The following is a 15,247-nucleotide window of genomic DNA, read 5'->3' as shown; positions in this document are numbered from 1 at the left end:
TAGTGTTGTCGGAGCGTGCGTTTGGAAACATGTTTGACGACTTATGGTAAGCGCCATATTATGGGAAATCTGTTCCTAAATATGCATAGAGCAGCGGAAGACGCCTAGGTCACTCAAATTTCTGGAGGTTTGCGAATTCTCGTCTGGCGCGCAACAGGTATCATTCGATCCAACCTCCGAAGGCGTTACGGCCTGCGATGAATTTGCGAACGATTATTCTACAGAAAACATCGGCTTGCACAAAACGTGGGAACGAATTAAAAAAACGTAATCATATACAGCTTGCGCTTTTTAAACAGAATGCTCTAGAAAAAAGAAAAAACAAACAAACAAAACAAAAGCTAAGTGACACTGTGTTTAAAAGGTGGCTACTTCAGTGCATTGATGGCTTTGGCAAGATCCCGGCCTTGATCGAGACGTCCTGTGGAAGACGGGGTTGTGGTAGAAACGTTGCCATAATCAAGGAGGGTTTAAAAAAAGTTCTCCTAGGGCCGAAGCACCTCAGGGTGTCGGCGTGCATCGTGCGTCGTCGTCTGCTGTCGGGACGGTCCATTTGCTTGAGCGCAAGAGAGGGCGCCACCGCCTCAGCCCTCGCCGTGTGGCGAGAGAGAGCGAACGGCGCGCGTTGACTATGGAAACGCTCTTTCTGCGATGAACGCTGAACTACCAGCTCAAAAGGAACGAGAACGCGCCCTCACCAGCGAGAGACAACGCCGACGCAGGCAGAGTCTCCTAGCGAGTTTCTTGACTGAAAAAAAAATCACAGCATATCCACGTGGTGAATGATGATGAGTGGGGCGAAGCTCCGGAGGATATCATCGGTAAACCGTGAATGTTGTGTGTAACGCCCCATCAATCATCATACAAAGAGTGGGAACACTGTGTGTATATTACAAACATCAAACTTTTATTTTTCTTAATTAGATGATGCTTGGCTTGCGTTGTCCCTTCATTATCACGGCTTTATGGTCCGTGAAATGAAGGGATAGCGGTTCCTGTGCGGGTTGCAATTGGAAATTTGAAAATACCAGGTCTATACGCGTCCCTCGGATGGTCGTTGGTTTCATATGATCAAAGGACGTGCACGTGAGAGCATATTTGGCTGCCATAGTTGTATTAACCACTCATTGTTCTTTTCGGTAATATCGATATTCAGGCTCACCAACACAAATGGTCTATTCATGTACTTGTCATAATTACACAATGGCCGTGTCAATGAATGTCTTGATATTCCCAGTCGACAAATTGGGTGCAAGGTACATGGTCATGATGATGCATCCATCAAAATCGATGGCAGCATATTCACCGTTGTGGCTCTGTGTCGTTGGTAGTAGTTTCAGATCTTGTGCCTTTTCTGTTTGTTTGATGTATACGGCCACACCACCTGCAGGACGCTCTGCATCATCGACGCACACGACGTGGAACGTATCCTTTGATATACCGTCTTTTGGCGTTCCACGTCTCGGTAAGACAGAGAACGTCCACCACAGTAAGTATGGGGTCCCGTTCCACATCGTCTACAAGCTTGACATAAAACCAGCTAGGCTTACATGGTAGGCGGGAAACTACAGAAGGCAACAACAAGTAAAGAAAACATAAGAGAGCGGCAATCTTTTGCCAAGACGTTCGACCACCGCAAAGTTAACGGCTATCTCGTGGGTGGGTCTCTGTAGCCTTGTCTTCCATCCGGCGACTCCGAGCGAAAGAGGAAGCGCGCCGAGAGGGAGCCTCATGGCGCGTTACTTCTGAAATGTTGTCTTCGGGCGTCGTTGAAAACACGAAACGTAGTAAAGAAGAAAGAACGTCACACAGGCGAACACGCACGAGAGTCTCACTCGTCAACGTCGTCTTCTTCTTCTACTGCATACCAGAACGCGCGCTTCTCACGAACTAGAGGTGGCTACTACAAACAAACAAACGGTGGATGGACAGACCCACGGCATAAGGAGCTTCGCCCCTAAAAACCGACTGCTCGCGCTGGACAACCGTTCACCGGCCACCACGTATATATAGGCACTGGATATTGAGCTGCAATGTGGCGCCGGTGGGAGATTTCTCTTGTGCGTAGTTGAACAATAAAAATTCGCAGCGTGCACGTTAACTAAAAGCGGACTGCGGGTCTCCGTGTCTAATCTCTCTTCTGTCTCTCATTGCCCAGTAGCAGTGATTTTGCTGTGGGAAACACCGGCGCACACTGCATGCTTCACCCCTCCACAGGTTTCACGTCAGTGAAGCTGAAACACCCTTTCCTACATGCTTCGCCCCTCCCCAAATTTTTTTTTCAATCGAAGCTTGTATTGAATGACCTGTGTAGCTGGTGATGGTGTTCCAAGAAACCCTCCTAACACACAGCTGGCGCGAACTAAGGTAACAGATAAACAAAACCAAGTAAATTTTCTTTCCGGGGGGCTGCGATTTGAATCCGCGTCCCCTTAGTCCGAAAGCAAGTGCCTTGAACATTAGGTCACGCGCATATGCTTGCCCAATGTGGACAGAACTGAAGCAAACGAATGCATTCTACCGACGATGCAAAAAAGACATGGCTGATCCCTCTGTCATAGGAATCGGTATTACACGAAAGTGAAACGTGTCTTCACAGACGTAATTGAGCGTTTGTTGGGCATTCTTTCGCCCCAACGGCGAAGGAATGAATGCCATAGCAACAAATTGTAATGTCACGCGAAGAACGGCAAGCAGCTCGAAACTTGCAACGCGCTGCTCAAGCAGAAAGGACACACGGAACGAACATACATAGCAAGAGCGAGAACTGTCACAGTTGTAACTTATTTTTTCTGTGAGCAGCGCGCTCCTTTCGCAAAAGCGGCCGCTGCAGTGAGCGAAGTCACCTTCGTGCTCTCAACGCAAACTTGCGATAACAGCACGAGACGTACAAACCGACACCACCCTGTAGAGGCACGCACTGATCGCGACGCATGGGGTGTCGATCTTTTAAATGCGTCATGAACCACTTTTCCAAGTAATGATCTAATGGCCTCAGTATCGGAGTGTACTGCCTCCCGAATCGATTGCCACAAAAATTTCTCGAATCCGTCAAGAATCAGCGGAGTTACGGGGGTTTGGCGCACGCTCCCAGCGCTTTCTCTCTTTTCTCGTGCCGACGAGCGCACTGGAAGCTAGACAGGGAGGGATGGCATGAGGGAAAGAAGTTACGCCAGCGCGCGTCATGAAACGCGATCGCTCTCCCGCTGTGATTCGCTTGCGCGAGTGCGGCTACCGTGTACTGAGGAGTGCGGCGCCGGCAAGTGGCGGCACCCCGCGGCAAGAAGCGCATCTGATCCGAACGCCGCTCTCAATTTACGTCGGCTATCGGCCAATAAGCATGCTATGTCTCTTGCGACGTACAGCGGACAGACGCCCCGCCCACCGACGAGAGTGAGAACCGGCCTCTGTTTGAAAAGAGGGTGCCTGGGGAAACGGCAACTTCGCGCTCCGCTTGTGGCCATTACGCGGCGCGCACGACTGTAATATTTGGCAGAGCAGTTCATAGCCGTGTCAGCTTTCCGCAGGATGTGTTTTTTCAATCAGCCCAAGGGGTGCTTCATGACCCCTTTAAAGCGCGCTCTTCGAGCCCTTCGCGCGATCCCGATAGTGATGACGAAAACACGCTGATGTACCACCGATCTCGGAGTACCGCCATCGGCAAATGGTGTATATAAATAGCTCGCCGTTAGCATGGCGAAGAACGTGCCGTCTGTGGCCTAATCGTTTCGCGCCGCGCGCTGCGGAGCGAGGGGTCGTAAGTTCGACTCCCGGTGAAGGAACTTCTTCCTGTAGTTTTTTTTTTCTTTGCCATCTGTTAGTCGTTATATTTTACAACGTCATATCCGTGACGGAAATACGTCCGTGGAGCCGTGGTGGATCCCGGCATAAAACACTTTCGTGTTAAAAAAAGGCGAAGCTTTCAATAAGCCGCGCATGGGCTTGAAACAGCGAAACTGGACGGTTCTGAAGAGTAATCTGGTTGCTTCTAAATTGTTTATAGGCCTTAGCTAGGTGATACAGGTTATAGGTTGCTTCTAGGTTGTTGCCAGGCTTTGGCTAGGCGATACTAGGTTGCTTCTACGTTGATTCTCAGAGTAGAGAGGTTCGACTTCAACCACAGACAAAACCAAGGACAGTCACAGATGCCACACGGTTGTGCAATCTCCAGAGACGGAAACTCGCTCTGAAACCAAACGTTCGCACCTCTCATAGAGCTACGGGCACGTCGTCGTTGTCGTAGGCCTTCCATCGCTTCAGGGTCTTCTCGCAGCCGCTGCTGCCTTTTCCATTCCCTAGTATTCTCTCGCTGTTACGTACTCGGCGTCTTCAGCTCGCCGCCGTCGCTTCGCAGCCATTTGTCGGGCTAACTGTTGCCTTCTTCTTTTATATTGGACCAGTGGTGAATAGTGGGATTTACCCAACTTCTGTGGCACATACCTGTTTATGATGATGATAGTTTTCTGGATCGACTCACAAGGAACGATTTGATAAACAGCTTCGCTGCTAAAAAAAAGGAGGGTGGGGAAGCAGTACACTTGCTATGGGCGCTTCATTGAAATATTTCTTGTTGGCGGACTAAAAGTGATCTGCTGGAAAAAGCGTAAGGTCGGTATCAGGAATTGCACATTTTAGGGAAATTCCGACTTCGAGAAAATCGAATTCTTAACCCGCGTTTCCATGATCGCGTGAAGGTCCTTTCGTTGGGCTGACAAACGCTGGAAACAACATGAAAGACGTCATGCCATTCGGCCCGAAAACAGCGTTCCGAGAGCGGCCGCTACCTATAAGAAAGAAAGAAAGAAAGAAAGAAAGAAAGAAAGAAAGAAAGAAAGAAAGAAAGAAAGAAAGAAAGAAAGAAAGAAAGAAAGAAAGAAAGAAAGAAAGAGAAGCAGTGCATCAGGCATGCCCACGCCAAGCTTCGCTTGCTCGCATTTCCGCAATCGGGGATGGGCTCCTGAATTTTCGAAACCTCCTTGGGTATAAGAAATACCTTTAAGGCGAAGTCCTTCACTGTCTCGTTACGGGACGACCTTGAGCGAAACACGGCAGGCGAATGGAGTGGTACAAAGACCCGCGCGAACTCCGAGCGAGAGTCGTGTGGAGAGGGAACGGTGACGTATCGCTCTTACGTCACCATGACGTCACTAGATCACGCCACCACATGATGTCGTCGCTCGGTGAAAGGTGGTGCGATCCCCAGCGGTAGTGCGAAACCTCGTGAGGTGCAGAAGGCTTCAATGGGAGGGGTGGAATAACATATAGTTGAATAAAAAATAAAATTACACCATCTCCCGCTAAAGGGGACCATGAGGCGATGCGAAGCAGCGTTTCGGCATGTCGAGCCCGCGTTTCATCCGTAGCAGTTTCCCGCCGACGTTGCCGTTTGCGCTGGGCTTCCCTAGCCCGGAGCTCAGGGTCCGCTTGCCAACGTTTACGTTGCGCTTCGGCGCGTCGAGCCTTGCACTGCTCCGCGATCTCGGCAGGCGTTAAGTTACTACTGCAACTGGCGCCGACGTTGACGTTGGAACTCATGACACCGGCGCAGCCGGCGTAGTGACTGAGCATGTGTACGACCTAACGCGAGCCTTTTAATATACGGGGAGAGGGGTAGTGGAGAGGACGAGCGGAGAGGAGGTATGTAGAGAGGGTTTGCGCATGCGCAGTAAGGGTGGTCACGCCGCACACCACCGGATTGAACTCCGCCATAAGCTGCTTCGCATCTAAAATTTCAGTTGATAGTCAGCGCTCGTGCTGTCGGTTCTTTCTTATCTTGTTTTTCGTCTTCGTGCGTGTGTGCGCTGTTTTACGATGAAACTCTACCAAATGGCCCGCATCGCTACTTTGCTTAAGCCTTCTGCACCTCGAAAAAGTTTTGCACTGCCTATACGGCGCCGGCCCACCATTGATCAAGCGTGGATGTCAAGTGATGAGGTCACAAATTTTGGTGATCTGTGGTGTCATGATGACGACATCTCTGATCACGTGACTTTTTGCGTCGTTCTGTTGACGACGCCGACGGTCATTTTTCGTGCATGATGAGTAGGGCTCCGTGTTTTCGGTTTTATCCGAACAAATCCTATAAACATTCGCCGGTAAAATTATTTACAATTCGGATTTATCCAATAAACTCCGATTTCAAGGGCCAATATAACCTGGTTCCGTTCTTTATCGAAAGGGCAAGTTCTAAGCGCTCACTGATACATATCTCCTGGTTTGACCGATTTAAAGTTTACCGCGCGTAGCTGTATTGTGCTCCGACTCAGCTTCCTACATGCAGACGCTTCACAAAAACTTGCAACTCTCCAACCCCGAATAAAAGGCGCTTCACTTCAAAGATCCGTGCCACCTACTCAACGAAGCTCAGGAGGATGGAATCAGGACGAGCTCATTTACGTAGTTCATGATTTTGTTGTGCACTTTCCTGCCCTGTTGAAGTCATCGCGGGAGCTGCGCCGTAAGTTTGGTCTTGTGTGCTTGGCCATGGGCATGACCATCAAGTCGGTGAAAACCGTATGTCCGTAGAGGTGGTTCTTTTTTTGTGAAGCTCTAGAAGATTTCGGACTACTGGCGCGCCATTTTGTCTTTCTTGAAAAGCGACGAATCAAAGGGAACGAAGTGTGAGAAGCTCAAGAGTCTTATTTCATCGCCTGAAGCTGTGCACGACTTGCTCTTAAGATGAGGTTTCTGAAGGTCAATTTGTGTGCCGTGCTCTCAATCATTAAATAACTTGAGGCAGAGAGTACACTGGTACACAAAGTTTATCCCATTCTGGGGGTTCGTTTGCACGCATTCATCAGTCAATGGCGTGATCCAACCGAGGTCTTCGCATCAGATGTCACAAGTCTGTTGGACTACTTTGACGAGACTGACCGCTTAACGACTGTCGCAGACACTCACGCATACTACGCTGCTGTCGCCGAAAAGTGGAGATAAACATCTGAGAGGAACCTGTGCGGTCAACTCCAGTACACCAAAGAATCGTTTTGGTACTGTGTTCAAATCGTGAATCCAAATGTGAAGCATGAGCTGCCCTGCGCGTTGCAAACCTATGCGCCTATTTTTCAATTAGGGCTCCTTGAAAGTCACGACATGGGCCAGCTCCTGAGTGATATTGCGAACTATCTATCAGTGCTATGAAATATGTAACACTGTTGAACCCCTATCGTTTTGGAGACTTTACAATGTCCAGTGGCCAGTGCTTTCTGGCTGCGCATTGCGTCTTCTGGCGCTTCCTGTTTCTAGCGCTAACGTTAAAAGAGCAATTTCAAAGCTGAGAGTCGTCAATCGAAAGGAGCGCGCTTCGATCACTGACAGCAACCTCGCAAAGTATGCTTGCGTGTTTTACAATAAGCTTTAAACTAAGGTTGTTATACGCACAAATACAGATGTGTTGTGTCCAAGTATCTCGCATGTGCATATATGTTTTTGTACATTCAAACCTTCTAGAAAAAAATAAACTGTGCTTCGTGTGTTTGGTGTTTTAGTATCCAGATATGAATTGATCTAAAATTTGGGGGTCTTGAGAATAATGCAAAACTCCGAATTTCGGAGAAATGGGGATTTACGAGAAATAAACTCCGATAAACGCCGAATTTCCGCCAGAAATATAAACTCCGATAAACACCCGCTGATTTTCAAGAAATATAAACACCGAAAACACGGAGCCCTAATGATGAGGCATCTCGGGCTGTGGCCTTTTAGGGGCGAAGTTCCTTAGGGTGTGGGTCGTTCCCTCCTCTGTAGTAGTAGTAGTAGTAGTAGTAGTAGTAGTAGTAGTAGTAGTAGTAGTAGTAGTAGTAGTAGTAGTAGTAGTAGTAGTATGTATGTATGTATGTATGTAGCCAGCTCTAGTTTAATGAATTGCTCCCTATATGGCGTTTCATGTATTTCTTAGAGTTGCTGTTTAAAGATGACAGATGGCGCTTGTATAATGCGAATGGCGCATGTCATTGTATGCCTACGATCTAAAAGGTGCTCGCTCTTGGCGCGCTTTCTCTGCGCTCGGAGTCGCCGGATGGAGGCAGACAAGGCGCTCGCTCTGGGCGCGCTTTCTCTTTCGCTCGGGAGCGGACACTTTCCCTGCATTTCACCGATCACAAAGCGGTGATAATGAAGGGACTACGCAAACCAACAGTACAATAAAAGTTTGATGTTTAATGTATACGCGGTGTTTCACACTCTCTATATGATGTACCGGGCGAATTTCACGGAAAAGTTTCACGGTCTACCGATGATTTCCTCCGGAGTTTCGCCTCACTCATCATCATGCACCCCGTGGATATGCTAGATATGCTGTGATTTTTTTAAAAGAGGTACATTTAAAAGGTATACGCTTCCACGGGAGTGCAGCAATCTCTCCCTTAAAACTCCTAGGTTGCGTACGGTAAGTAACTTCTTGGAATGTGTTCCTGGACGTTGCAGGTTCTATAGAACGCAGAAAGGCTGCTATCTTGCAACCTCCGAACGTGTTCTCGCCACCGACGAATTAGCAACGAAGTTTCCCGTAGGAAATATTGGCATGCACGAAACGCGAAAAGCGTTTGGAAACGTAGTTATGTATACAGCGTCCGTTATTTAAGCAAAATACCTGAGATAAAATAACGCGCGAAGTAATATTGTGAAGGCGGCCAGTTCAACGCGCTTATGGCTTGGCAAGAACAACGCCGTTGCGTAGGGTAAGAACGCTGCGTTTCGCATAGAGCGCGTGCGCACAACTTCCGCGCACGCGTTCTATGCGAAACAAAGCGTTCTTACGTACGGAATGCCGTTACGCCAGAGGTGCCAGTTCCGCTTATAATAAGCGGATTTGGGCTTCTTTTTTCGTAGAGTTGCTTGTAGAGTTTTCTAGTCGCTTGTAGCGTTTTTTCTTTTTTTTTTTGGGGGGGGGGGGGCTTATTTGCATTTCCCCAGCAAATATAGTTATTTTAGTGATCATCACGTTCACCAATAGCGCGTTTGTCGATTACCGAGTGTAGTTGAGTGTTGAAGTCAAAAGTAGTTGGGGCTAATCAACAACTAACGTTAATCATGTACTGGCAAACGAACGGAGACAACTCTGGGGACAACGTTAAAAAGTAAATAAGTGCTTTCCTTCACAGTTTTTTTTTTTATTTGCGACATAGACTTGCCCTTAAGGCATAATAACTGTTGTGTATATTTGTTTTAAATGTGCACCGTTAGGCCGGTGTTGTATATGAAGTGAAGAAGTGTCTTGTGGAATGTGTTGCCATGTGTCCATCGGTGATAACTTCGCGCGTATTCTCGCTGTAAAAAATAAAGTTATTTTTTTCAACTCCCCTTCGTACTTGAGTGACGTTTTTTTATTATAACTAAAATTATTTCTAAGAATGACAAAATTCATTTAATTTCCGCTTCTCCTGGGCTTCGCTAAAGCCGCGTCGCTTTTTTGGGGGGCTTCTTTTGTGATGATTTTTTGCTTGTTAGCTCGGTAGCATCTGGCAACTCTGCGTTACGCACGCTGCGCACGCAGTACTAAAACTCGCTGTTAGGCAGTTTTAGAATAACGTACGCAAAGCTTCGCGTTAGCGTTTGTCGCCACTGCGCATGCCTGGCACGATATCCTCTTGCGGGCCCCCGTGAAGTGACGGAAATAGCGGGCGTTTCTAAAAGCGTACACTATTCTAAAACTGCCTATTGTCCTGAGAGAGGGCAGGTTCTGATCGAAACTTCGGCATAAAAACTCACGGGGTCCTTTGTGCATTCGCCAAAGACGACTCGAAGGCGGAAACCATCTTGTTCTTTTTCTTCTCAGTCGTTATATTGATCTTCGCCCCCCCCCCCCGATCCTTTCGAAAGAGTTTTATTTATTTATTTATTTATTTATTTATTTATTTATTTATTTATTTATTTATTTATTTATTTAACATACCTTACAGGCTCTCCTTAGAGCATATAGGTAAGGGGGCCATACAGAGAAAAGAAAGAAAAATGAGAACGTATACAGTTGAACTATACAAATTGAATGCAACCTAACAGCGACACTATTAGCAGTAATAAAGCATTGATTACAAAGGAATTACAGTCACCAGTTAAGTGCGTATAAATGTAAATGTCTATGAAATGATACTAGGTGCAGTGAGAGAGTAGTTGCTCGCAGAACGCGTTGTTCTTAGTGGCTGAAACTCTCACGTCCGGAAGATCATTCCACAGTGAGATTGCTTGTGGCAAATCAGATAGGTTGAATGCGCTTGTTTTGCCAAAAATACGCATAAAGCTGCGCTTATTTGCAAGCGTGAAGACATGCGATCCGGTGTGTGTAGAGGGAAAGGAGATGGATTTCTGCAACGAATGTATACTTGTGAAACAACACAAGAAGGGCTGTCTTGCGGCGGATATCCAGTGGCTGTAAACCGATCTCGCGTTTAATTTGTGATACACTGCTATGAAGTTGGTAGTTCTGAGTGATGAAGCGGGCTGCTCTATTTTGAATGGCTTCGATCATCTGTGCTAAATAGAGTGGATGAGGTGACCAAACTGGTGAGGCATATTCCAACTGTGGACGTACAAATGTTAAATAGGCTAGTTTGCGGACGCTCAGTGTGGAGTAATGGAGATTTAGACTCAAGTAACCTAGTGTTTTGGATGACTTGAAACAGATGGAAGTTATGTGGGAGGACCATGAAAGTTTAGAGTCAATAATGACCCCTAGATATTTGTATGAGGTAGATCGTGATACTTCGCTATTGTTAATTTTGTATGAAAAAGCGAAAATCGAGTTTTTTCGGGAAACGGACATTTTTTTACATTTTGAAGTGTTCAAGCTCATTAACCACTTAGTACACACGATTGATGCAGCGCTAAAGACGAATACGAACGGAACACAGAGTGCACATAGTTCGTCTTCGTCGTTAGCGCTGCATCGATCATGCATGCGTCCCAACTATCCCAACTTTCTATGTACATCAACTGCAAACGAGGTCTACGTCACCTTGAAGGGCCTCATGATCGGAGGAAGATGTTATGGTTCGATAAATGACACAGTCATCTGCGAAAAGGCATATGCGCCGCAAAACCACCTAACGTGGTTTTGCAGTACCTTCAGGATGAGACGCATTACAAGCTTTCTGCACCTCACATGGTATTGCACTGCCTCCGTGATCGGCCCACCCTTGACCAAGCCACGATGTCATTTCATCACGTCATCATGTGACGTCACGTTATGTGCGACGTGTGGTGACGTCATCACGTGATGATTTTTTGCATCACTCGTGTTGACGCCTGCACCAACCACGGCCAGTTTTCGCTTTTCATGAGTCATCTAAGGCTTTAGCCTTAATAATATTATAAACAAGGTCGTAGGCCTTCATATTTTGATATAAGACAGCTCACATTGCTCCTGGAAAAATGTTTCCCAGCAACGCATTTGCGTTTTGTAAGCACTCCAGCAACCATTATACCACCTTGGCTGAACCACCACCTTCGCAAAATTCAATCGCCTTTGAATTATTTTTTACTCACGTGAACGCCGCAAAGACGAAAGTGGATAGTGCAGCTAATGCGCTGACGAGCTATTTTCTGTGCCTTACAGCGCGACTTTGCCACATCGGGAGCTAAGATTTTCGCCTATCCGCCGCGGTGGTGTAGCGGTTACGATGCTCGGCAGCTGACCCGAAGGTCGCGAGTTCGATACCAGCCTCGGCGGTCGCATATCGATGGAGGCGAAATCCTAGAGGCCCGTGTACTTTGTGATGTCAGTGCACGTTAAAGAACATCAGATGGTCAAAATTTCCGGAGCCCTCCACTACGGCGTACCTCGTAATAATATCGCGGTTTTCGCACGTAAAACCCCAGGTATCATTACTAGGCTTTCGCCTTAAAAAAAAAAAAAAAAACTACACGCATAATCTCCTTCGGAAGTTGTATTAGGCTCCAGTCACACTAGTATAATGCCCAGAATATTTCAGGCGCTATAACGCTAGGGCACGAAGCAAGCGAAAGCGGCAGAACTCACTAGAAATCCTCTCGGTTCTCCGGCTAAGCGGCGGGAAACCACGTGGCGAGCCCGATCGGTGTTTGGCAGATTTTCTTCGCCAGAGCGAAAGCGTTACGTTTTAGAGCGACAGCACTACTCATCTCGGTATAAACACGGAAAACGCTTCGTTGCATGAAGCCAAGGTCAACGACGGAGAAAGAGCTTCAGGGAAACACTAGTGCGGTGCGTTCGCCAAAACGAACAGCGGCTCAAGCTTAGTCTTTCCAACCCCCACCGCTAGAGGCGCTGGGTGCATCCAGGAACTATAGACTATTTTACGGACGGGTTTCGGTGCCGCCATATCGGGCTGTTGACCATGCCGCCTTGTATCTTTAACAACTAAACGACCACTGCTACGGTAGACGATTACAGACGAAAATCAGTAGGTTTGGTGCTTTCGACGTTTGCTGAGCTGATCAATTCACTTCACAAGATGCAAAATAAAGAAAACATTAGGTTAATAGCCAAATATGTCGGCGCCCATATGTCTTACGTAAAATCGCCTATAGAATCGTCGTCCTTACCTAAAATGTGCACCTTGGCTTAGCACTGATGTCAGAATCATCTGATCAAATTTATCAGCCCGTTGAAGTTTTTGACTTACATCCAGCGACACGAACATATATATGTCTGTGTGGAAACTAACAATCTCAAACTCTGGAGAAGTGCTTAAAGTCACGGAAATAAGCAAATGTGATTGGACGGAAGGTCTATGCAAATTCCAAGTCGGAAAGTGATGGCTGTGGGTGGAGCTAGTATTTATTCTTAGATTGTGACGAACTAAAGTGTGAACATCAGTCGCATCCGGTGACTCCTTGGTCTTAAGTCGCAAACGGTCGCGGCGACCCGTGCTAGCCGCAAGTGTGAACGATCATTTAGACAAAGAGTTTCGGTGACAACGCCTCTCTCATTTATTCGTCTCGAATAAAGGGCAGGTTACCGGCATGACTGCAGTCCCGAGCCAGAGCACTGTATAGGGACAAGCCGATATTTAATGCCATAACTAAACGCGAGCGCGATTCGCAAGGTACTAGTATATGCGCTGAGATGCCTCTCACCTGCGCAGGTATCCCAGCTTGGTTTCCATGCGGTGCAGGAAGTCGCCGACCTTGTAGACGAGTCTGCGCTCCAGGGACGCCAGGTCGTTCATGTGCGCCACGGAGGAGAACACGTGACCCGCACTGGCCGCATCAGGGTTGAACAGGGAGGCCAGCCAGAGCGTCGCGAAAGCGGCGAGCAGTAGCCGGCAGCGCATCGCCAGTGTCGAGGACAGCTACGCGGCGCCGACACAGGAGAGAAGAAGGCCTGCATGAAAAAAAGAGAAAGAAAATAAAGAAAAGTTCAGCCAGTTTCGCGTTATGAAAACCGTGGGACAGCGAAGCTTTAAGCGCACGAGGGTATTTCATTAACTAGCAAGATCGCGTGGTGTTCCCACGTGATCTGGACGAGGCGCATCGCTTCGCAAAGCCGAACTGCTGTTCTCTAGTGGCGTGTGCTTCCGATCTGAGGTAAGGGGGTGTTCATTGCATAGGAGATGTGACTCTCAAACTTCTAAGATAACTTTGCACAGCAATACGTCTACATTGTATTCCCCACTGCGATTATCAACACGCGTTAGATATCGAAACCACGTTGTTTCTGTGCGAGCTGTGCAACTCTAGGGCACACGCAGAGCGAAGCTCTGCGTGTGTGTTTGCTTAACATTCCGCAATGCTCCCTCCTGACTGTTTCCTTCCTCCACACTGGGAATTTGACCGTCACCCACGTGCTTGGCAGCTCAACGCTTGAGTTGCTGCAGGCAACAACGACGGTCATGCCTTCGTATCCAGGCAACACTGAAACGCGGCAACGTGAAATGACAAGTCACCTCGATAAAAGATCAGATTGCCTTTATGCAGATGGCTGACTGCCGACAAGCCCAAAAAACAACAGAAGCTAAGTTATAGAGCCCACAGGTATTGTCCCCAAACATAAACCGCTTTCGGACAAAAGCGGCTCTGTAAAGTATTAGTGCGTTAACTCCGTCCGACCATCCGCGCACACAGCCAACCACCCCTACAGGGACAGCCGGCCTTGTAACGCGCAAAGCTTGAGCGTTTCTCCTCAGCCGCTTGAGCCACCCGGCCTCGTGGCCGGAGGACCAACACGCACTAAGCGAACAAGTGAAGCCCGAGTCCATCCATGAAGACAACAACCTGGACTCATATGAACTCCACCGGAGTGCGCGTGTGTGTAGTCTTTATCCCGGTGTAGCTTTGGCCTGCAGTGGAACCATTATTAAGCTTTGTTATGTTCGGTCTTATTGCACTACATGCGCACACACACACTCCTCCCATCGCCCTGCCATCGATGACAATCAACCGGAGGAAGAAACTGTGACAATGGCTCTGGTGATGTGTAGTAGTGTTTGCGGGGCTTATATCTTAACGCATACAAATACGCACGTCAGCGGCGCGCCTTCTAGGGCCGTACTTCTGTAAATTCACCATCGCCGGGCTTTTCGCGCACGACGCCGGAATCTGCGAGTTATGGAAGATTCGCTTAAAAAGCAGGCTAGCTCCTCATCCTTTTCTGTCCTTGGCGGGTGGTTTTCTCACTCAAGGACAACGCCTGGTTCTTCCTGTCAGGTTCACCCGGTCGACCATCTTTATCTAATGATTGTCGTCCTTGTTCCCGGCGGTGGGCAGCTCCTATATCAATTTAAGCGTTATCGCCTTCCCTTTATGATACTCGTTCAGCAGTTTCTTTGCTTACTTGACTTGGGGATAATGTATTAGCATCGCGAGAGGTACACTTCGTGGGCTGTATGTTTTCGTTCAGTAAGTCTTGGTTGAATAACACCTCCTTTTTTCCTTTCCAGAACATCAGCGAAATCCTCACAGGGATTCACTCGTATTCTTGAAAAGAGAAAAAAAAAAGAATAATACGTGACACAGATGACCGTCGCTGCAAACAACTAAGTGAGCGAATACAGTAGAATTGGGCCCGTATTCACAAATTAACCCCTATGCTAAAAGCTTAGCAAATGGTAATGCAAGACATATCATTAGCAAACGGAAAGGACCAATGGTAGAGAGTATTTAGGGCAAAATATTTTCTAAATACGGGCATTGATTTGCCGTAACACGTATCCCTATGCTCCGAGCCGAGCGCTCGAAGCATTCTACGTGATTCTCTCATCTGCCATTATTTTCTGACCACGCTCGGGTACAAGTCAAGAAAAAAGCGGCTCTTCGCCGTCAAAGGACCACC

The 15,247-nt window shown here is 47.6% G+C and overlaps 1 protein-coding gene across 1 annotated transcript in view; it reads right to left on the bottom strand.

Annotated features, from left to right (window-relative positions):
- LOC119371903 (prolyl 4-hydroxylase subunit alpha-2) overlaps positions 1-13,300 on the bottom strand; it is a 61,060-nt gene extending 47,760 nt beyond the window's left edge. The window contains exon 1 of the mRNA XM_037642359.2: positions 13,054-13,300. Within this exon, the coding sequence (XP_037498287.2) occupies positions 13,054-13,250 (197 nt within the window). The 5' untranslated portion in view covers positions 13,251-13,300. The remainder of the gene's footprint in view (positions 1-13,053) is intronic.
- Between the last annotated feature and the right edge of the window lie 1,947 nt (positions 13,301-15,247).

The sequence above is a fragment of the Rhipicephalus sanguineus genome, chromosome 10 (genome assembly GCF_013339695.2).
Source record: "Rhipicephalus sanguineus isolate Rsan-2018 chromosome 10, BIME_Rsan_1.4, whole genome shotgun sequence".
Classification (NCBI taxonomy): Eukaryota; Metazoa; Arthropoda; class Arachnida; order Ixodida; family Ixodidae; genus Rhipicephalus; species Rhipicephalus sanguineus.
This window is presented reverse-complemented; position numbering and strand designations above follow the sequence as displayed.